The 17144-nt window shown below is 34.3% G+C and overlaps 1 protein-coding gene and 1 long non-coding RNA gene across 2 annotated transcripts; one reads left to right on the top strand and one right to left on the bottom strand.

Moving 5' to 3' along the window:
• Positions 1-204: 204 nt before the first annotated feature.
• On the bottom strand, positions 205-2366 carry LOC143074726 (uncharacterized). Its single transcript, XR_012978036.1, has 3 exons — positions 1916-2366; positions 972-1043; positions 205-320 (listed from the first exon to the last, which is right to left on the bottom strand). It is a non-coding gene; the product is annotated as an uncharacterized LOC143074726 (long non-coding RNA).
• Positions 2367-7795: 5429 nt separating this feature from the next.
• LOC143074725 (uncharacterized) lies at positions 7796-12198 on the top strand. Its single transcript, XM_076250043.1, has 3 exons — positions 7796-7939; positions 9854-10321; positions 11972-12198. Exon 2 carries the CDS (start codon positions 9855-9857, stop codon positions 10284-10286), a length of 432 nt encoding a protein of 143 aa, XP_076106158.1. The 5' UTR covers positions 7796-7939; position 9854; the 3' UTR covers positions 10287-10321; positions 11972-12198.
• Positions 12199-17144: the final 4946 nt, after the last annotated feature.

Raw genomic sequence — 17144 nt, 5'->3', positions numbered from 1 at the left:
AAAACAATTCAAACGAGAAAACTAACGACCTTATTTATGTATGAATACCTGCCACCTAGGTCATGGTCCAGCGAAATTTAATAGATCTGGAATGTTGATGTTAATCAAATTGTCTTTTTTTTTATAATGTTTTGATGACAGACGAGACATTTCTCTGTGTCAACTGTTTATTTCACATTGGAGTTCAAATTAAAACAAGCTGAACAACACGAATAAAAATGCATTTTATTTATTACTGCTTCAATAATGTTAACAAACAATAGTCTGTTTAAGATTTTTTCTGTTCACGATTATGGCACTTTGGGTATTGTCAACTTCACCTAAAAGGAAAAGATAAGTATAAGTATGAATAGAAACATATGATTACTTACAATGCTTAAAATACAACGTAAAAATAAGTATTCATGTGATTTTTGACATTTATACCTATTATGTCTTTTTGATTTATTCACACATCGCTGTCAATATATTGGAATTTTATGTGACTGTCATGTGGTCATACAAGTGAGAGATTTAGCTAGCTATAAAACCAGGTTTAATCCACCATTTTCTACATTAGAAAATGTTTGAACCAAGTCAGGAATATGACAGTTGTTATCAAACCGTTTAATGTTTTTATTTTGTTTTGACATTTGATCAGGGACTTTCCGTTTTGAACTTTCTTCGGAGTGCGGTAATTTCGTTATTATTTTTTTTAATATATATACATTCTTTGTTCCAAGGATACTAGGTTGTGCAACTAAAAGTGGATCATTTCTCGAATATCACACGCTGTTGATGGATATGATGCCGTGAAAAAAAAACATAGCTAAATATGACCTATAAGTTGTCAGTGTCAGCTCTAAAATCTGAAATCAAAATAAACCAGGTTAGCCAGAAAAGACGATGTCACGTGAGTGTTAACTTACCTGGAAACTGTCAACTTAATGTTGATAGTTATTTTCAAAAGATTTTAGAAAACCAAGACTTACGATTATTCACAAGTAGTTGTCCTTATATCTAGTTTCTGTTCAGTAATGTCCCAAGGATGAACCCAACGGCACCTATAAATATATAATATACACCTTCATATTGTCTACGTCTTAGAAGATGGTCACTAAACAAATCTATTTGGTTGTTTTTTACATTTAAATGTTAAAACTCAGGGGCGGATCAAGAAATTTTCATAAATCGGGGCCCACTGACTGCCTAAGAGGGGGCCCGCTCCGGTCATGCTTCAGTGATTCCATATATAATCAACCAAATTTTCGCAGAGAAGGGGGACGACCCCCTGTCCCCCCTCTCAATCCGCCTCTGAAACTTTACTGATTTAAAAGGTCTAGGTAAAGAATAGTGTGTCTTTAATGACCTATTTTGTCTTTGTCATGTTTTTCATTTGAGCGTCACTGACGAGTATTTTGTAAGCTAAACTCTTGTCTGGCGTTCACATTTTTAATCAGGCTGATATAGAAATCATTGGTTTACTTCTTGTCACGTCTGTTTTATCAAAAATATGTATTTTCTCTAAATTGTTGAAGAAAAACGGATGCAGTGTTCATTTGAAAATATAAAAAAGAGGGAAAAAAAGGAAAAAAATACACACGGAAGGTAAAAGCTGGGACGATTAATTTTAAGCAGAATCCTTAGGAATCAACCGTTAACCTAAAAAGGGGTTGTTTTTTTTTTGTCTGAGCCAGAATTTATTTTTGTTTTTTTGGACGCTACTTAACAAATTACTTTGTTAAAAATTTAACACTATACGGTTTTGGGGGAATCTGGATTCAGAATATTTTGTCTTCTGCCTGGCTACAATATTTTTGTTCATCAAATTATCATCATGGGATCAGAATTTGTTTTAGGACCCCCTCTCTTTGAATTTAAATGGTCGTTCCCTTATCATCAAAACATTTTAGAGACACAATACAATAGTTCTTACCTGCACCAACGTCTCTGGATCTTATGGTTATTCCACCTCCTCCTCCAAATCCTCCTCCGAACCCTCCGCCAAATCCTCCTCCTCCTCCGTGGTGGTGCACATGTGTATGGGCATGTCCCCCGTGGTACCCACCACCGTGACCTCCTCCTCCTCCTCCTACAAACGGATGTCCGCGAAAACCAAATGGACTGAATCCAGTAGATTGGAACCCTTCCTGATAAAAACCGCGTCTGCTATACATCTGGCAGTTGACCAGGGAGACCAGCTGAATTAAAATCAAAACACAACAGGATAACTTCATTTTCCTTCACAAATTGTCTATAAAGTGTTTAATTCGTTTTGCAAGTCTTTTTTTTTTAAACGAAATAAGCGTCATCTAATGATGAGTGTTAATGATTGATTTTAGTTCTAATGGTTCTGCCTTTGGGCGGTACAAGTATATTTTAGGAGAAATCCCAAAGTCGCGCATGATTCAATTCGTCATCTTATCAATTCAGCCAATTAGATAAATAACATATACTATAGGTTGACCAAACATAACGGTTCAAGTTATTTTATTACATAAAACTTTAAAATTACATTAAAATAACAAGCACGAACCACTGACCTCCTCTTGACCAATGAATGCAGCTCGATTAAAAAAATCCTTATAAACGTATGGAAAAAATAGACCGAATTCTTATTAAAGTATAGCGCAGAAACAAATTATTTATTTTCATTCGTTAACTTTTAATTACGTATTTCGAATGCGAATTGGATAATTCGAATTAGCCAATTCGAATCAATTCTGGAACAGAATATAAGTATTACCTTTCTTGAACACCTGCTATCAGCCCGCTTTATTTGGTTTGAGTTTTCCTGTCTTCGGTTGTTTTTAATGTTTTGGTTTTTGAATCGTGTTTGTTTTGTTTATGGATTTATGCCATGCTTTTTGTTCGTCTTTCTTTAGTTAATCCGGTTTGATTCCCCACTTGTCATCATCCGCCTGTTTCTTACATTAATTCTGTGATTGCACTTTTTGCGTATTGGTACTTGGGGACAGGACAATATGTTTAGCCCTCCACCTATTTTTCCAAAATTAATATTTTTGGGGTTTTTATTTAATTTTAATTATTTTTGCATTTAACTGTATTGTTTGAACAAAAATATACTACAAATAACTTGTATTTGCCATTTACTATCAATTTCAATTTTACTCGATGAACAGTGGCCACTGATATAAAATATATATATTATAAAATATTGATTTTGGGAAAAAAAGAGGAAGGACTAAACAAAATTGGCGGCATTGTCTCTCTTTTTTCCACAAAATGAAGCCTGATATGGATAATAAATTTGGTTTTAGACGAACTTATCTATTTTTAGGTCCGTTACTCTTCATAAAACTCTTCAACTATTTCGATTCTTCGTATATAATTGGCTTTGTTCCTAGTGAAAGTATACCCACAAAGCGCTTCGAACGGATTTATAACGTGTTGTTCTCATTTTTAAATGATAGAATTAGTACATTAAGCGAGGTTCAAACTGCCGATCAGATCAACTCGATCAAGCCCGATAAAGACAAATTACGTGATCGGGAGACTGGTTTGACTCCATCGACAAGAATGTTCGGGATAGTCTACCTTGCTCGTCTTCGATCTGATTTTCTACCCGAGAATTTTTGACATGTCAAAAAAATTCGAGTAAGGATCGAGAAGGAAGTCACTTGAGAAGAGATCGAGAATTCGTCGAGAAGCGGTCGAAATGATCGGGACAAGATCGTGTAGAGATCGAGTTTGGTCGGAATACTAAAATTTTACCGATCATTTTGACCTCAGTTGCTCGACTAATGTCCGATCATTTCCAGATTAGCTCGACCAATGCCCGATCGCTTCCAGATCACTGCGACTTGTATATCGATTTATTTTTTCTCTAATTTTTGTGCTATTTTCACATTTCCTGACCGGTGTGAGAAAAATATTTCTCCTCACTAGTGAAAAATCTGTTCTCGGCAAATAGTTGGTCGAAATTTGATTATGACGTCTAAATGTTTTGTTTTCCTCTGAATTTTTCTATTGTGACGTCATGAAAAAAGGCGACTATGCCTGATGACGTCGCATATAAAGAACACAAATTTCTGAAAATCTTTGAAAAAGAAGGATAAAAATCATTAGAGAAACAGATTCCTACACTATAACTCGTGTATTACGATATTTCTCCACTCTCGACAGTTAAATTTTAGTTATTTAAAGAGCTCGGCAAGCCTCGCGCTTTAAATAATAAAATTTAACTGTCTCGAGTGGAGAAATATCGTAATACACTTGTTGCAGTGTAGGAATCTATATATCTCAGACCAACTCGGCCAATACCAGATCCCTTCACGACCTCATTCGACCACTCTTGGATCTCTCCTCGGCTATACACGAGAACACATGACTTCTACACGATTCTCTAAAAGTGTTTTCAGATCTGATTAACTCTCACAACTCTACTTCCACGAAAATATATTGGCAACATTTAAATGTACAAAAATTCCTCCATGTACGGTACGTGTCTTTACTTTTGCAAGGAGAGGTAACATTTTAAAAGAGAGACAAAGATACCAAAGGAACAATCCAACTCAGAGGTCGAAAAGAAAGCGACACAGCCATAGCGAAAAACGAAAACCGACGAGAAAACAAACCGCAGTCCACATAACATAGAAAACTAAAAACTTAGCAACACGTTACCCAACAAAAGCTGGGATGATCTCAGATGTTCCGGAAGGGAAGAAAATCCTGCAATTTTGGCACCGGCGGAATTTTCAAATATGAAAGTAATTGTGCAATAACATTCATTGTTAGACTGCTGATGACTAAGTTATCATTCAAAGTCGGGTTATAAGAACATCAAGATTATATTTTACCTGTTTTAAGGGCTATTTTCTGTTTTGTCTGTACGTATTTTCAGTTTGTCCAGAAATGTTTGTAGTATAAAAAAAGAAGATGTGGTACAATTGCCAATGGGACAGCTCTTCGCAGAACACAAAGGACACAAAAATTATTAATAACAACTATTGGTCACCTTACAGTCAATTTTTTTTCCATTCGAACTTTTTGACGCAGTTTCACACAAAAATGAGACGACAGACAAATACATTTTTTTTATTTGGAGTGAATTTCTTTCTAACATTAACGATACAAACTGTTCAGCGAGCACAAGTTTTGATCATTTGTTTCTTACATACTTTTGCAAAGTTTGCATAAACTTTGACAATCTATACACTCGCTGCAAATGCGTCTACAGTTTGTCGTTCGTCGTTTGTTATTTCAAACGAAGCATTTCTTTCTAACTTTAACATTTTAAAAATCAATTATCTAAACGTGTTCTTGCTTGTCATTACTCAAAACATTGTCTAAAATTACTCAAAATTTCAATCCCCTCTAACCGAACGATGCTTTTTTTTTATACTTCTGTAGCGTTTAACAAACTATTACAAACGGCACACAACGTTTAACAAACTTTGGTTAGAAAGAAATGCACTCTTGTTCACTTGATAGATATATGTATTAAGTTGTAAACAGTTTTAGAAAAGGTATCACTCCAGGGGATTGAAATTCTTCTTTGGGTCAAATTTTGGGGAAATATGTCACATCTTTGCTCTCTTTTTGCAATATATTTTAGCAAATACATGAAGGTTGTTGCCATACAGCAAAAAGAAAATAAATATCTTTAACCATTTAACTCCTGAATATATATATGTATCAAATCTGAAAAATACTGATTACACACTTATGCACATATAGGACACAAACAGTACGGTTTTTTTTGTAAGAAAGCAAGGAAATGGGGATGGTAAAGTAACTAAATTTTATGTATATTGCTATCTAACATAAGTACTAATCCAGTGACAAATGTAATTTTGTGGTGTCATTTTCAAACAAGAGCAATAAAACTACCATTGCATATTGATCAGTGTCCACTATGAGGAAGTTTTTATAAGCACCCAGGGTTCCTCTTTGTTGAGTGTGCAAGTCTCTCATACTGGCCACACAGTGGTCGCTGTGTCAGCCACTGCCTCACCTGGATTCCTCGATGCCCGTTAACGTTGCTGTCTACACCATCTTGTTCGTCTTCTTTTCACTTTTCAAGCTCCGTCACAGATATTAACCTGTCTGTCTGAGCTCTTACCACCTTGCCCACAAATCCAATTGCTTTATTTCTATGAAGCTATTCTAAATGTATGATTTTACACGGACCTTCTACTGAATGTAACCAAATAAACGGACAATGTGTCCAAGGGACACTGATAATGCTCCAGCTAGCATATATTATAGTATAAATGAATGGGTCATTATTACTGACCGAGGACACATAACAGGGCTATTATAAAAACACCCATTTCTTAATACATTTATTAACCAAAAAATGCAACTGAACAAAAGTATATATGTGTTGCTACCAACTTGATGTAATAAGTAATAAGTATTCATTATGTTGTCGGGATTGAGTCGTGATGGAGTCATTAAGGAGTCGTGTATGGTCGAGTTAAGGTCCTGCATGTACAGTCGGATGACGGTCGGGTAGACTGAAGTCGAAAACCAGCCCTATCAAGAATTTGGTTGAGCTTGGTCTTGGAAATTTGGGCAATCGGGATCATCGAGTTGTTCTGATCAGCAGTGTGTAAAGATGTGATCGGTATTGGTCTGTACAAACATATAATTGAGATGTTACTAAATTTACTGATATGGAACTTCCTTACAAGTAAATTAATAATAAATCATCGCTTCCTTTTGGATTTTCAATCCAGCCCAAATACACTACTACGAGAGGCTTCAAGTGCGCGTTTACATGCACATGTATGTTTGGGGGCCCCTTTTATGATGCTGTTCGTTGTGAGTCAAGTCTCCGTGTTGAATACCACATCTTCTTATATCTATATAATACAAATCATTTTTCTTTCAAAAGGAGATGTTCGGTCGTAAATATGTAAAAGAAGAGACAGCTACAGCAACTCAGCCATAATAAAAATCTTCAGGTTATATATATTCTGTCAGTCTTAAGCAAAAGTCACGTGATTTTATATGTTAGTAAATATATATAATAAGATATTCGGCCCCGTGTCCCATCACATTAACATGCAGGTTTCAGTTCTTTTACAATAGTCCCGAAATTTCATATGCTATAATGGAATATCCCATTTACATTTACAGGTACAGTGATTTTATCAGAACAAAGAAGAAGGTATGATAAGCTTTGCCCCTTCTATTCAAAAATATTTTTTTTTTTTATAAATCTACAAATTAAAATAACATCCTTCTGATATTCATGAGACATTATTCTATCGTACATCAGTAATTTATTTTTTTGAATTTTGTGTTAGTACACATTTGCCATTACGGCTCTATATAGACTTCGTATGTTTAGTGCAATACAGCAAAAGTACCAACATCACGATCATCAACCAAGTGTCATCAACACATGGTATGGGCCGTGAGAAAATTCGTCAGGGTCATGATACGCACGAGCATCAACACACAAAGGATATTGAGACATATTACCATGCATGTGACAACTTTTAATTAAAACGAGTTGAGAGAATCATTTATACATATTAAAAATTTTACAGTAGAATTTTTAATCTGAAACTGTTTGCGAATTGATATGTTTTCTATTTTTGAAAACGTAAGTAACTATTTCCCATTTGGTTAACATGGCGATGTCTCAATTTAACTATTGCATTTTGAACTTTAAAACAATTCTAGAAATATTGCCAAATATCTAAATAAAATACATGTATTTTTTTAAACAAAGAAATAACCGGATTATTTTCCGCACAGTATGATATTTGAACATAATTTGTTGACAGGATGATTTATGTTTGACGGGTTACTTCCAGGACACAGATGTATCGACTACGAGTATTTTAGCGATGATTTAGGCTTTTCCCATTGGATGATTAACAGTAGTCCTCGAGCTATTTATAGTAGTCCTCGAGCTATCGTCGTATATCTTAACTAGAATTATTAACCACTTCCAGACTAGGATCTTTTGGTAAACAACAAGGTAGGATGTCTTATTTCAATTCGTATATTTAGAATAATACATATGTATGTGTATACGGTTATGTTTACCCCCCCTCCGATTTCTTTGCATATATTATGTATACCCAGTATATTTAACAGTAGCCGATGTATGTTGTGGTTATGGTCTTTTGTGAACCTTTATTTTTGTATTTTTGTATTTTTTTGGTTATTTTTCTCTATTCCTTATACTTTTCCCATATTATTCTCAATGCTATGTGCATTATATATTTATCAGTTCCAGTAAAAGCAAAATTTACAGTCGGAGTAAGATTTTTCAGTCTTTTGTGAACCTTTATTTTTGAATCTTTAGATTTTTTTTGTTATTTTTCTCTATTCCTTATACTTTTCCCATATTATTCTCAATGCTATGTGCATTATATATTTATCAGTTCCAGTAAAAGCAAAAGTTACAGTCGGAGTAAGATTTTTCAGCTAAGATAACAGAAAACTGTGCATGAATTCCTTATTCAAGTTATTGGTTAATCATCTGATGTTCAATCGTTGACATTTATTGATGTGGTTCATAAGACTTTCTCGTTTCTTGTTTTTTTCAAATCGCTATGACCGTTGGTTTTCCCGTTTGAATGTTTTTACATGCACATGTATTTTTTGGGGGCCCCTTTTATGATGCTGTTCGTTGTGAGCCAAGTCTCCGTGTTGAATACCACATCTTCTTATATCTATATAATACAAATTTCAAACAGAAAATTTGTTTAAAATTTTATTTTTCAAAAATTTACTCTCACCACTTTGCAAAATACTACACGGATATGTCGTATGATTGCCAATCATTGACAACCATATTCACCAGAGAGCAAATGACCATTCGTCTCAACTCGGCCGTACCCTCATAGAAGGAGAGTAGCGGATTCTACCGAGGATTGCCGAATGAGCAAATGACAAGAATGTAAATCACTACAGGAAACTGTTTACGTCCTTCAATAATGGGCAAACACAACATCTCATCTTCTGCTATAACCCAGCATAACAAAATGCGAAAAATTTCTAACAAGAAAAACCAAAGGTCAGATTTGTGTAAGAAATTATTATGGAAGACAGGAACGATTGACAAATTCTACGGCTGGATCGAATCTTGACTTGTAATTTTGTATGATTCCTAATTGGTCCTAAAATTATGAAGACCTTTTTTTAGAACAATTCTTCATTTTTAATAAATTCAGACTTTCCCTCCAAATCGCATAGTGAGAGTATCCCTTTACTACATAAAGTATGCTGATAAACGTTAGGGGGTACTTCTATCAACTTTGTGATTTATCTTACTAGTTATTAATATGATGTTGTTCATATTCCAAGTTACGTCTAGATTTCATTTGACAGTGGCGGATCCAGAACTTTTCCTAAGGGGGGGGCCGCTGACTGACCTAAGGGGGGGGGGGGGCGCTCCAGTCATGCTTCAATGATTCCCTATATAATCAACCAAATTTTTCCCACGAAAGGGGGGGGGGGCGGGCCCCCCAGGCCCCCCCCTGGATCCGCCTATGTTTGAATTAACGATTATTTTTCTTTAGTTCCGTTTTGATTTTTGTTTTATTGGTGTAACTTATATTTGTTTTTGTGCTTCTTATTATATATCAGTATTTATCCAAGAATATGTACAGAGAGCAACAGGAACAAAACTGTCGAGCGTAACGAGTCTGATTTGTCCAATGTCTTTTTGGCCCGTTTTGTTAAAAATACATATTTTTAATATAGAAACAGTGCCTTTATTCAATGTGTGTTCCTACATAGCAATAGGTTGTAGTCTGAATCTACCTGAGATTTTGTAAGGGTGTCCAGAATCCCACACTTCTAAATATGAGACTCGTTGTGTGTCCTTCTTTTAATATTGATGTAAACTTCATTTTGTTTAAAATACATTGATGCTACATTTCAGAATGAACGCCTTTTTCTTTATATCGGCTGTATGTCTGGTCGGAGTTGCTCATTCTATGACAGTGGACATCAATAGTTTGGGGGGCTCAGGCATCGGAAATGACTTCCCATACACATCATCATCAGGATTTGGTTCCTCACTTGGCGGAAATCCAAGCTTCAGTGGAATAAGTGGATTATCATCATCTGGTTTCGGCGGACAAGGAGACTATTTTGGTGGAGGAGGAAGTTTCATGGGTGGAGGAGGAAGTTACCTTGGAGGTGGAGGAAGTTTCATGGGTGGTGGAAGCCCCTTTGGAGGTGGAGGAAGCCTGTTTGGAGGTGGAAGCCCCTTTGGAGGTGGAAGTTTCATGGGAGGCGGAGGAAGTTACCTGGGAGGTGGAGGAGGCCTCATGGGAGGTGGAGGAGGCCTCATGGGAGGTGGATGGAGATAGATTATTATTTAATTAACCAATTGACAAAAAATTATGTAAGTAGTAAAGTAGAACCCTGTGTGTATAATACCATATGTGCTTGAGGACATGCTCCTGTTATGAGCCCGGCCACGGCTTAGTCTCTCTCCCTATTTTTATCATACATCCTCAATTTTTCTCTATATATATCACTATAATTGGTACCATATGTATTCCAATGCACCTTATATTTCACTATCAACGTGCCACTGGACTATAGAGCAAAGCATAGTTGAGTGGCACGTTAATGGTGAACATGCATATTTAGAGTAAAACTATGCTATATTTGTATACTTTGAACGACAAAATTATTTCATATTTCTTCCTATGTGACGTTTACATTTTCTGACGGAAATAATGGAATTTGATGCGGCTGTCATACAAGTGAGAGCCGTTTAGCGCTATAAAACCAGGTTCAATCCGCCATTTTCTACATTTGAAAATGTCTGTACCAAGTCAAGAATATGACAGATGTTGTCCATTCGTTTGATGTGTTTTATCATTTGATTTGGGACTATTTGTTTGAATTTACCTCGGAGTTCAGTATTTTTGTGATTTTACTTTTTATGGTACACATACTTAATATATTTTTTAAAATCCAGTATTTATGTTACTAAGTTATAAGAGGGGACTAGGGGTGCTCATAACAGGATCATATCATCAAGTACCTATGCATAATACTTAATTTAGCACTGTATGTCACGATATTGCAAAAGAAAATATAATGTGGAACGATTACAAAAGTTGGTAAGTCTTATTGAAATAAAGACGGAGCACTGCGCTATCTGAAAGAACTCAGAACAAATTGATTATGAGCAACTGTTGAAACAGTTCCGTGAGCAGAGGTTTTTTGTATCCAAAAAGACCATTAACTCCTTATAAGAATTTATTGAAAAATTGTCACTGTCATTGAGCGCTATACGCGTTATAGTTTGGGTTTCCCTAAACAATAATTATTCATAGAATATACTACTATAATTGCTTAATGTGTGACGTGTGTATCATTTTGTGAGCTTTGCTTGTATTAGTTCTTTAAAACCGTATATTAATATTCATAAATGAGGGTGTAAAATCTGAGAAAAATGTGGGAGGAGTAAATATAACTTTGACACTTTATATCAACTGCGGAGAGTTCTGGAAATGACGTTCACTCGGAACAATTGTACAAATCCGGTAAATAGTCTAATTCGGTATGTCACATTCGTGAAAAGGGATGGGTATTGTATAGTTACGACATGAGGAACATATCCGATATCATCTGCATGTGAAACGGTTATTTCATAACGGTCAACCAACTCGTGATGGCGTCCGTGCATGATTTCAACTTCACCATTTGGAACTCTTGGTTTAGTTTCTGATTAATTATCCAAAACTTATATTGTAAACAATTAAAAGAAAATTGTTGAACAATTTTAACAGCAAACAAATTTCAAACTATATATATATATATAGTAACAAATTATCGGCTGTAGTCTAATGACTTCTTTTTCTATATATTTTTTAATAGTATCAGAAGTCCATTACTAGGGGCCCTGATAGTATGTTAACCTTTCGGTTGTTAAATTTTTTCTTGACGTCATTTTGAATTATTACTCTCATAGCGTTAAGTCTTATTGCTATTTTTTTTTTTTATATATATAATATTGTAAAATGGTCTTTTATTTTAGGAACTTGGCGAATACAGGACTGAGATGAACATCAAGAAACAATTTATGATCAACATTAGCAGAAAATAAAACAAATAAAACAGAAAATATGGAACTTCTCTATACAGCTATCTGAAAGTAGAATTCAGCTTCTATATATATATATACCAATGAATGGCCACTATCGCAGTGTATACGATAATTCAAAAAAATACTTCTAAAAAGACAAATTAAAAGCAAAACACATATAGTTGTTTATTACTCAACTAAAGAACGTGTCGGGAACCATCCCGCTTTGATTGGAAAAATATATAGAAATAAGTTCAGTCTAATTAAAATGTAGCTAGATATATAAAGATGTGGTATGAGTGTGAATGAGACAACTCTCCATCCAAGATCTGTGAGTTCGTTAAGTTGGCTTGCGTTCAATTTTGTAGCAGCTACGTAGCTGCTATCAATATCTATGTCAAAACTAGTCTATAGCTACACGTTCAATAGTCAAAATCAACGTAGCACTACGTAGCTGCTACGATATTGAACTTAACCCTGGTCTATATGCGGTTTCGACTGATCGATATTTTAATTATATTGGCATACAATATCGACTTGTTATGGTAGGCGATATTCATACTATTTCGGATAGCTTCACCTTTCCTTCAATACTGGTGTATTACTAATATGATTGATTAATTGCTGGCATTAACGCCACACTCAACACTATTGGCTGCATCGCAGACGTCAGTTTTTTTCATTGGTGGAAGAAGTCGGAGTGCCCAGAGAGACCTTCGGCTTCTGACAATTATAGTCAATTAAGATTCTAATTGAACGCACCTGCAGACGTGAGGGGTTCCAAATTGCTACCCCAGTGTTGACAGACTAGTGATACTATTATGAACTACTGAAAACACTCGAGGCCTCATAGAGACATCTAATATATCTCCCAACTGCTAATGGAAAACTAGCACTAGAACTTGGTAATATCTACATGATCTAAGATGCAGAAATGTGTTTAAATTTAATTCTACCGTGTACGTTTCGATCAGTTTCACAGTTAAGATCAATTAAGGATCCAACAGCACTCTGTTAGAAAATTTAGAAAATGCCTGTACCAAGTCAGGAATATGATAGTTGTTATCCATTCGTTTGATGTGTTTGGACTTTTGATTTTGCCTTTTGATTTTTGATTTTCCTTTTTGAATTTTCCTCGGAGTTCAGTATTTTTGTGTTTTTACTTTTAACGAAACATGGACTAACGTATATGGCACGCCGTTATTATATTTATTCAATTTCGAGATATCTTATTTAGTTAAATAAGATATCTTATAAACTAATTGAGATATCTTATAAACTTTCAGAGATATCTTATATATTAATTGAGATATCTGATTTATTAAATAAGATATCTTATATATTAAATCAGATATCTTATTAAAATGTTTATAAAGATATCTTATTAAAATGTTTATAAAGATATCTTATTAAATATATAAGATATCTTATTTAAAATATAAGATATCTCTATTAATTTATAAGATATCTTATTAACTATATAAGATATCTTTTATTTAGTTTATAATAGAGATATCTTATTTACTTAATAAGATATCTCCATAAGTTAATAAGATATCTCTATTAGTTTATAAGATATCTCTATTAATTAATAAGATATCTCTATTAGTTTATAAGATATCTCTTTTAATTAATAAGATATCTTATAAAGTATGTATTCAAAAGATTACGGAAGCCTGGAGCTGCCTTGTATTATTGTTTATAACTAAACCATATATGATAATCATCGCGATAATGTTTTGAATATTGCAATACGACGCCTTATTTATCGCAATATTTCGCTATATTTAACAACAAGGCACTTTATTTAGCGCAATGATTGTTTATATTTAACAGTAAGAAGACTTAATTATCGCAAGAATTTGCTTTATGTAATAAGACGACTTATTTATCGCAATAGTTTCGCTATATCTAACAACAAGGCACCATATTTAGAGCAATGCATTGCTATATTTGAAAAGAAGAAGCCTTACTTATCGTTATTATTTGCTATAAATAACAAGACGCCTTATTTATCGCAATATTTCGCTATATCTAACAACAAGACAACTTAGTTATCGCAATGATTTGATCTAGACACCTTATATATCGACAATCTAACAAGACGACTTAGTTATCGCAAGATTTTGATTTTAATATATATTCCCACACTTCAGACTGTCTATCAACTCCTGTGTACATTAACCTCAATTTCAAATATAGAGATATTGTCTTCTATGACATGCGATGTTCAGAACTTCAATACTTTGAATAAAATCTGTCATTGTATATCATGGATCTATATGCAAGTATACAACGTATACCAGACATTCCTTAGATTGATTTTTTTTCTCCCTCTCTCTCTCTCTCTTTTTTATAAATCCCTTGTATCATGTATCTGTATGTATTGGCACAAGCCAGGAACCTGTAGTTTAGTGGTTGTCGGTGGTTCATGTCTCGACCCACAGTTAATATTTTGTAAATGTTTTTTTATGTTTAATTTGGCCAGTTGTTTGTGTGTAAATTGTTTCCCACTTTTCATGTCAAGCCTTTTATAGACGACTAGTCACTTTACTGTATCGTGTTTTGCCATTGTGAAAGTTTCCTTTTATTGTTTGAATCCACTCTATATTTAAATTAACATATACATGTATCACATCTCTTTGTTTTTAAATTATAAATCTGACTTTTAAAGTCTTGTTTTCCTGAACAAGCATGACATATTTTGGACTGGGGGTTAAATTTTGAAACAAACAGTCAATCAAATTACACTTTTGTTAATAAAGAGGAAAACCATTTTAAATTTATTCATTTGTTAGGTTGGAAGAAAGGATATTTCATATATGGTTGCCTTGTAAGAGCTGAAAAATAGACATAATAAACTAGAGGCTCTCAAGAGCCTGTGTCGCTCACCTTGGTCTATGTGCATATTAAACAATGGACACAGATAAATGCATGACAAAATTGTTGGTTTGGTGATGGTGATGTTTTTGTAGATCTTACTTTATTGAACATTTGTGTGTTACAATTATCTCTATCTATAATGAACTTGGCCCAGTAATAACATTGGAAGATATTTTGTAAAAATTTACAAAAAAATATGAAAATTGATAAAAATTGACTATAAAGAGCAGAAAGATCTTCACCTGATAAACAATTTAACTCTCTGGTTTCAGAGATATAAGCCAAAATATACATTTTACCCCTATGCTCTATTTTTATCCATGGCGGCCATCTTGGTTGTTTGGCTGGGTCATTGGACACATTTTTTAAACAAGATACCCTTATGATGATTGTGACCTAGTTTGGTTAAATTTGGCCTAGTAGTTTCAGAGGAGAAGATTTTTGTAAAAGTTTTCGGACGACGGACGACGCCAAGTGATAAGAAAAGCTCACTTGGCCCTGTGGGCCAGGTGAGCTAAAAAGGAAGAGGCGGAAGACATTTGTCTTCCAAGAACTGCTTGCAGCGAAAAGAACTAAAGAAGGAAAAAAATATCAAGAATTCAAGAATTAAATTATTGGTTCCGCATGAATGCACACGGGTTTTAAGGGGATTATGAGAGGTGACCTTAGGTGACACCCTTCGCTCAAAAACAAGATAAAAGTCTATGGGGGGCGCTAGAAGTACATGTTTGCCTAAACCACCAGGCTATTCTACTAACACATTTATGCAGTCTGTATATATGGTGTCTGTGGTTATAAGATGTTGTCTGTGGTTGTTAGATGTAGTCTATATATGCATGTTGTCTGTGGTTGTAATATGTAGTCTTTATATATATATATATAATGATGTCTGTGACAGTTAGTTAAAGTCTGTATATATATATGACGTCTGCGGTTGTTAGATTTAGTCTTTACATGGTATCTGTTGTTGTTAGATGTAGTCTTTACATTTGTATATGGTGTCTGTGATTGTTAGATGTAGTCTTTACATTTGTATATGGTGTCTGTGATTGTTAGATTTAGTTTTTATATGGTGTCTGTCCTATTTAGATAAAGTCTGTATAGATATGGTGTCTGCGGTTAGATTTAGTTTTTATATGATGTCTGTGGTTGTTAGATGTAGTTTTTACATGGTATACATCTATTGTTGCCTATAAATGGTGTCTGTGGTAGTTAGATAAAGTCTGTATTGATATGGTGTCTGTGGTATGTAGATAAAGTCTATATATATATATATTGTGTATGTAGATATAGAAGATTTGGTGTGAGTGCCAATGAGACAACTCTTCATCCAACTGTGGTTGTTAAATGTAGTCTAATTATTGTATCTGTTGTTGTTAGATGTGGTCTATATATGGTGTCTGTGGTAGTTGGATACAGTTTTTATATGGTGTCTGTGGTAGTTAGAAGTCTGTGTATATATGGTGTATGTGGTTGTTAAATGTAGTCTTTATATGGTATCTGTGGTAGGCAGATGTAGTCTGTATATATATATATATATGGTGCATGTGGTAGTTAGATACAGTCTTTATATGGTATATGTGGTAGTTAAAAGTCTGTGTATATATGGTGTATGTGGTTGTTAAATGTAGTCTTTATATGGTATCCGTGGTAGTTAGATGTAGTCATTATAAGGTGTCTGTGGTAGGTAGATGTAGTCTTTATATGGTGTCTCTGGAAGTTAAAGGTAGAATTTATATATGGTGTCTGTGGTTGTTAAATGTAGTCTTTATATGGTGTCTGTGGTAGGTAGATGTAGTCTTTATATGGTGTCTGTGGTAGTAAGATAAAGTCTGAATATATAAGGTGTCTGTGGTAGTAAGATAAAGTCTGTATATATAAGGTGTCTCTGTTTGTTAGTTACAGTCTGTATATGGTGTTTTTGGTTATTAGATGAAGTCTGTATATGGTGTCTGTGGTGTTAGATACGATCTGTATAGGATGCATGTGGTTATTAGGCACAGTCTCACTCTGTATTTGGTTTCTTGGGTTGCAAGATGAATTCCGTATATGATGTATGTGGTTGTTAGATAATGTCTACGTATAACAAAAACAAGTAGAACATGTGGTATGATTGCCAATGACACAGTCAAACTCTCTGTGGTAGGCAGATGTAGTCTGTATATATATATATATGGTGCATGTGGTAGTTAGATACAGTCTTTATATGGTGTCTGTGGTAGTTAGAAGTCTGTGTATATAT

This window comes from Mytilus galloprovincialis, chromosome 5 (genome assembly GCF_965363235.1).
Source record: "Mytilus galloprovincialis chromosome 5, xbMytGall1.hap1.1, whole genome shotgun sequence".
Taxonomy (NCBI): Eukaryota; Metazoa; Mollusca; class Bivalvia; order Mytilida; family Mytilidae; genus Mytilus; species Mytilus galloprovincialis.
Note: the sequence above shows the minus strand (reverse complement) of the source record. Positions and strands in the feature narration are given on the sequence as shown.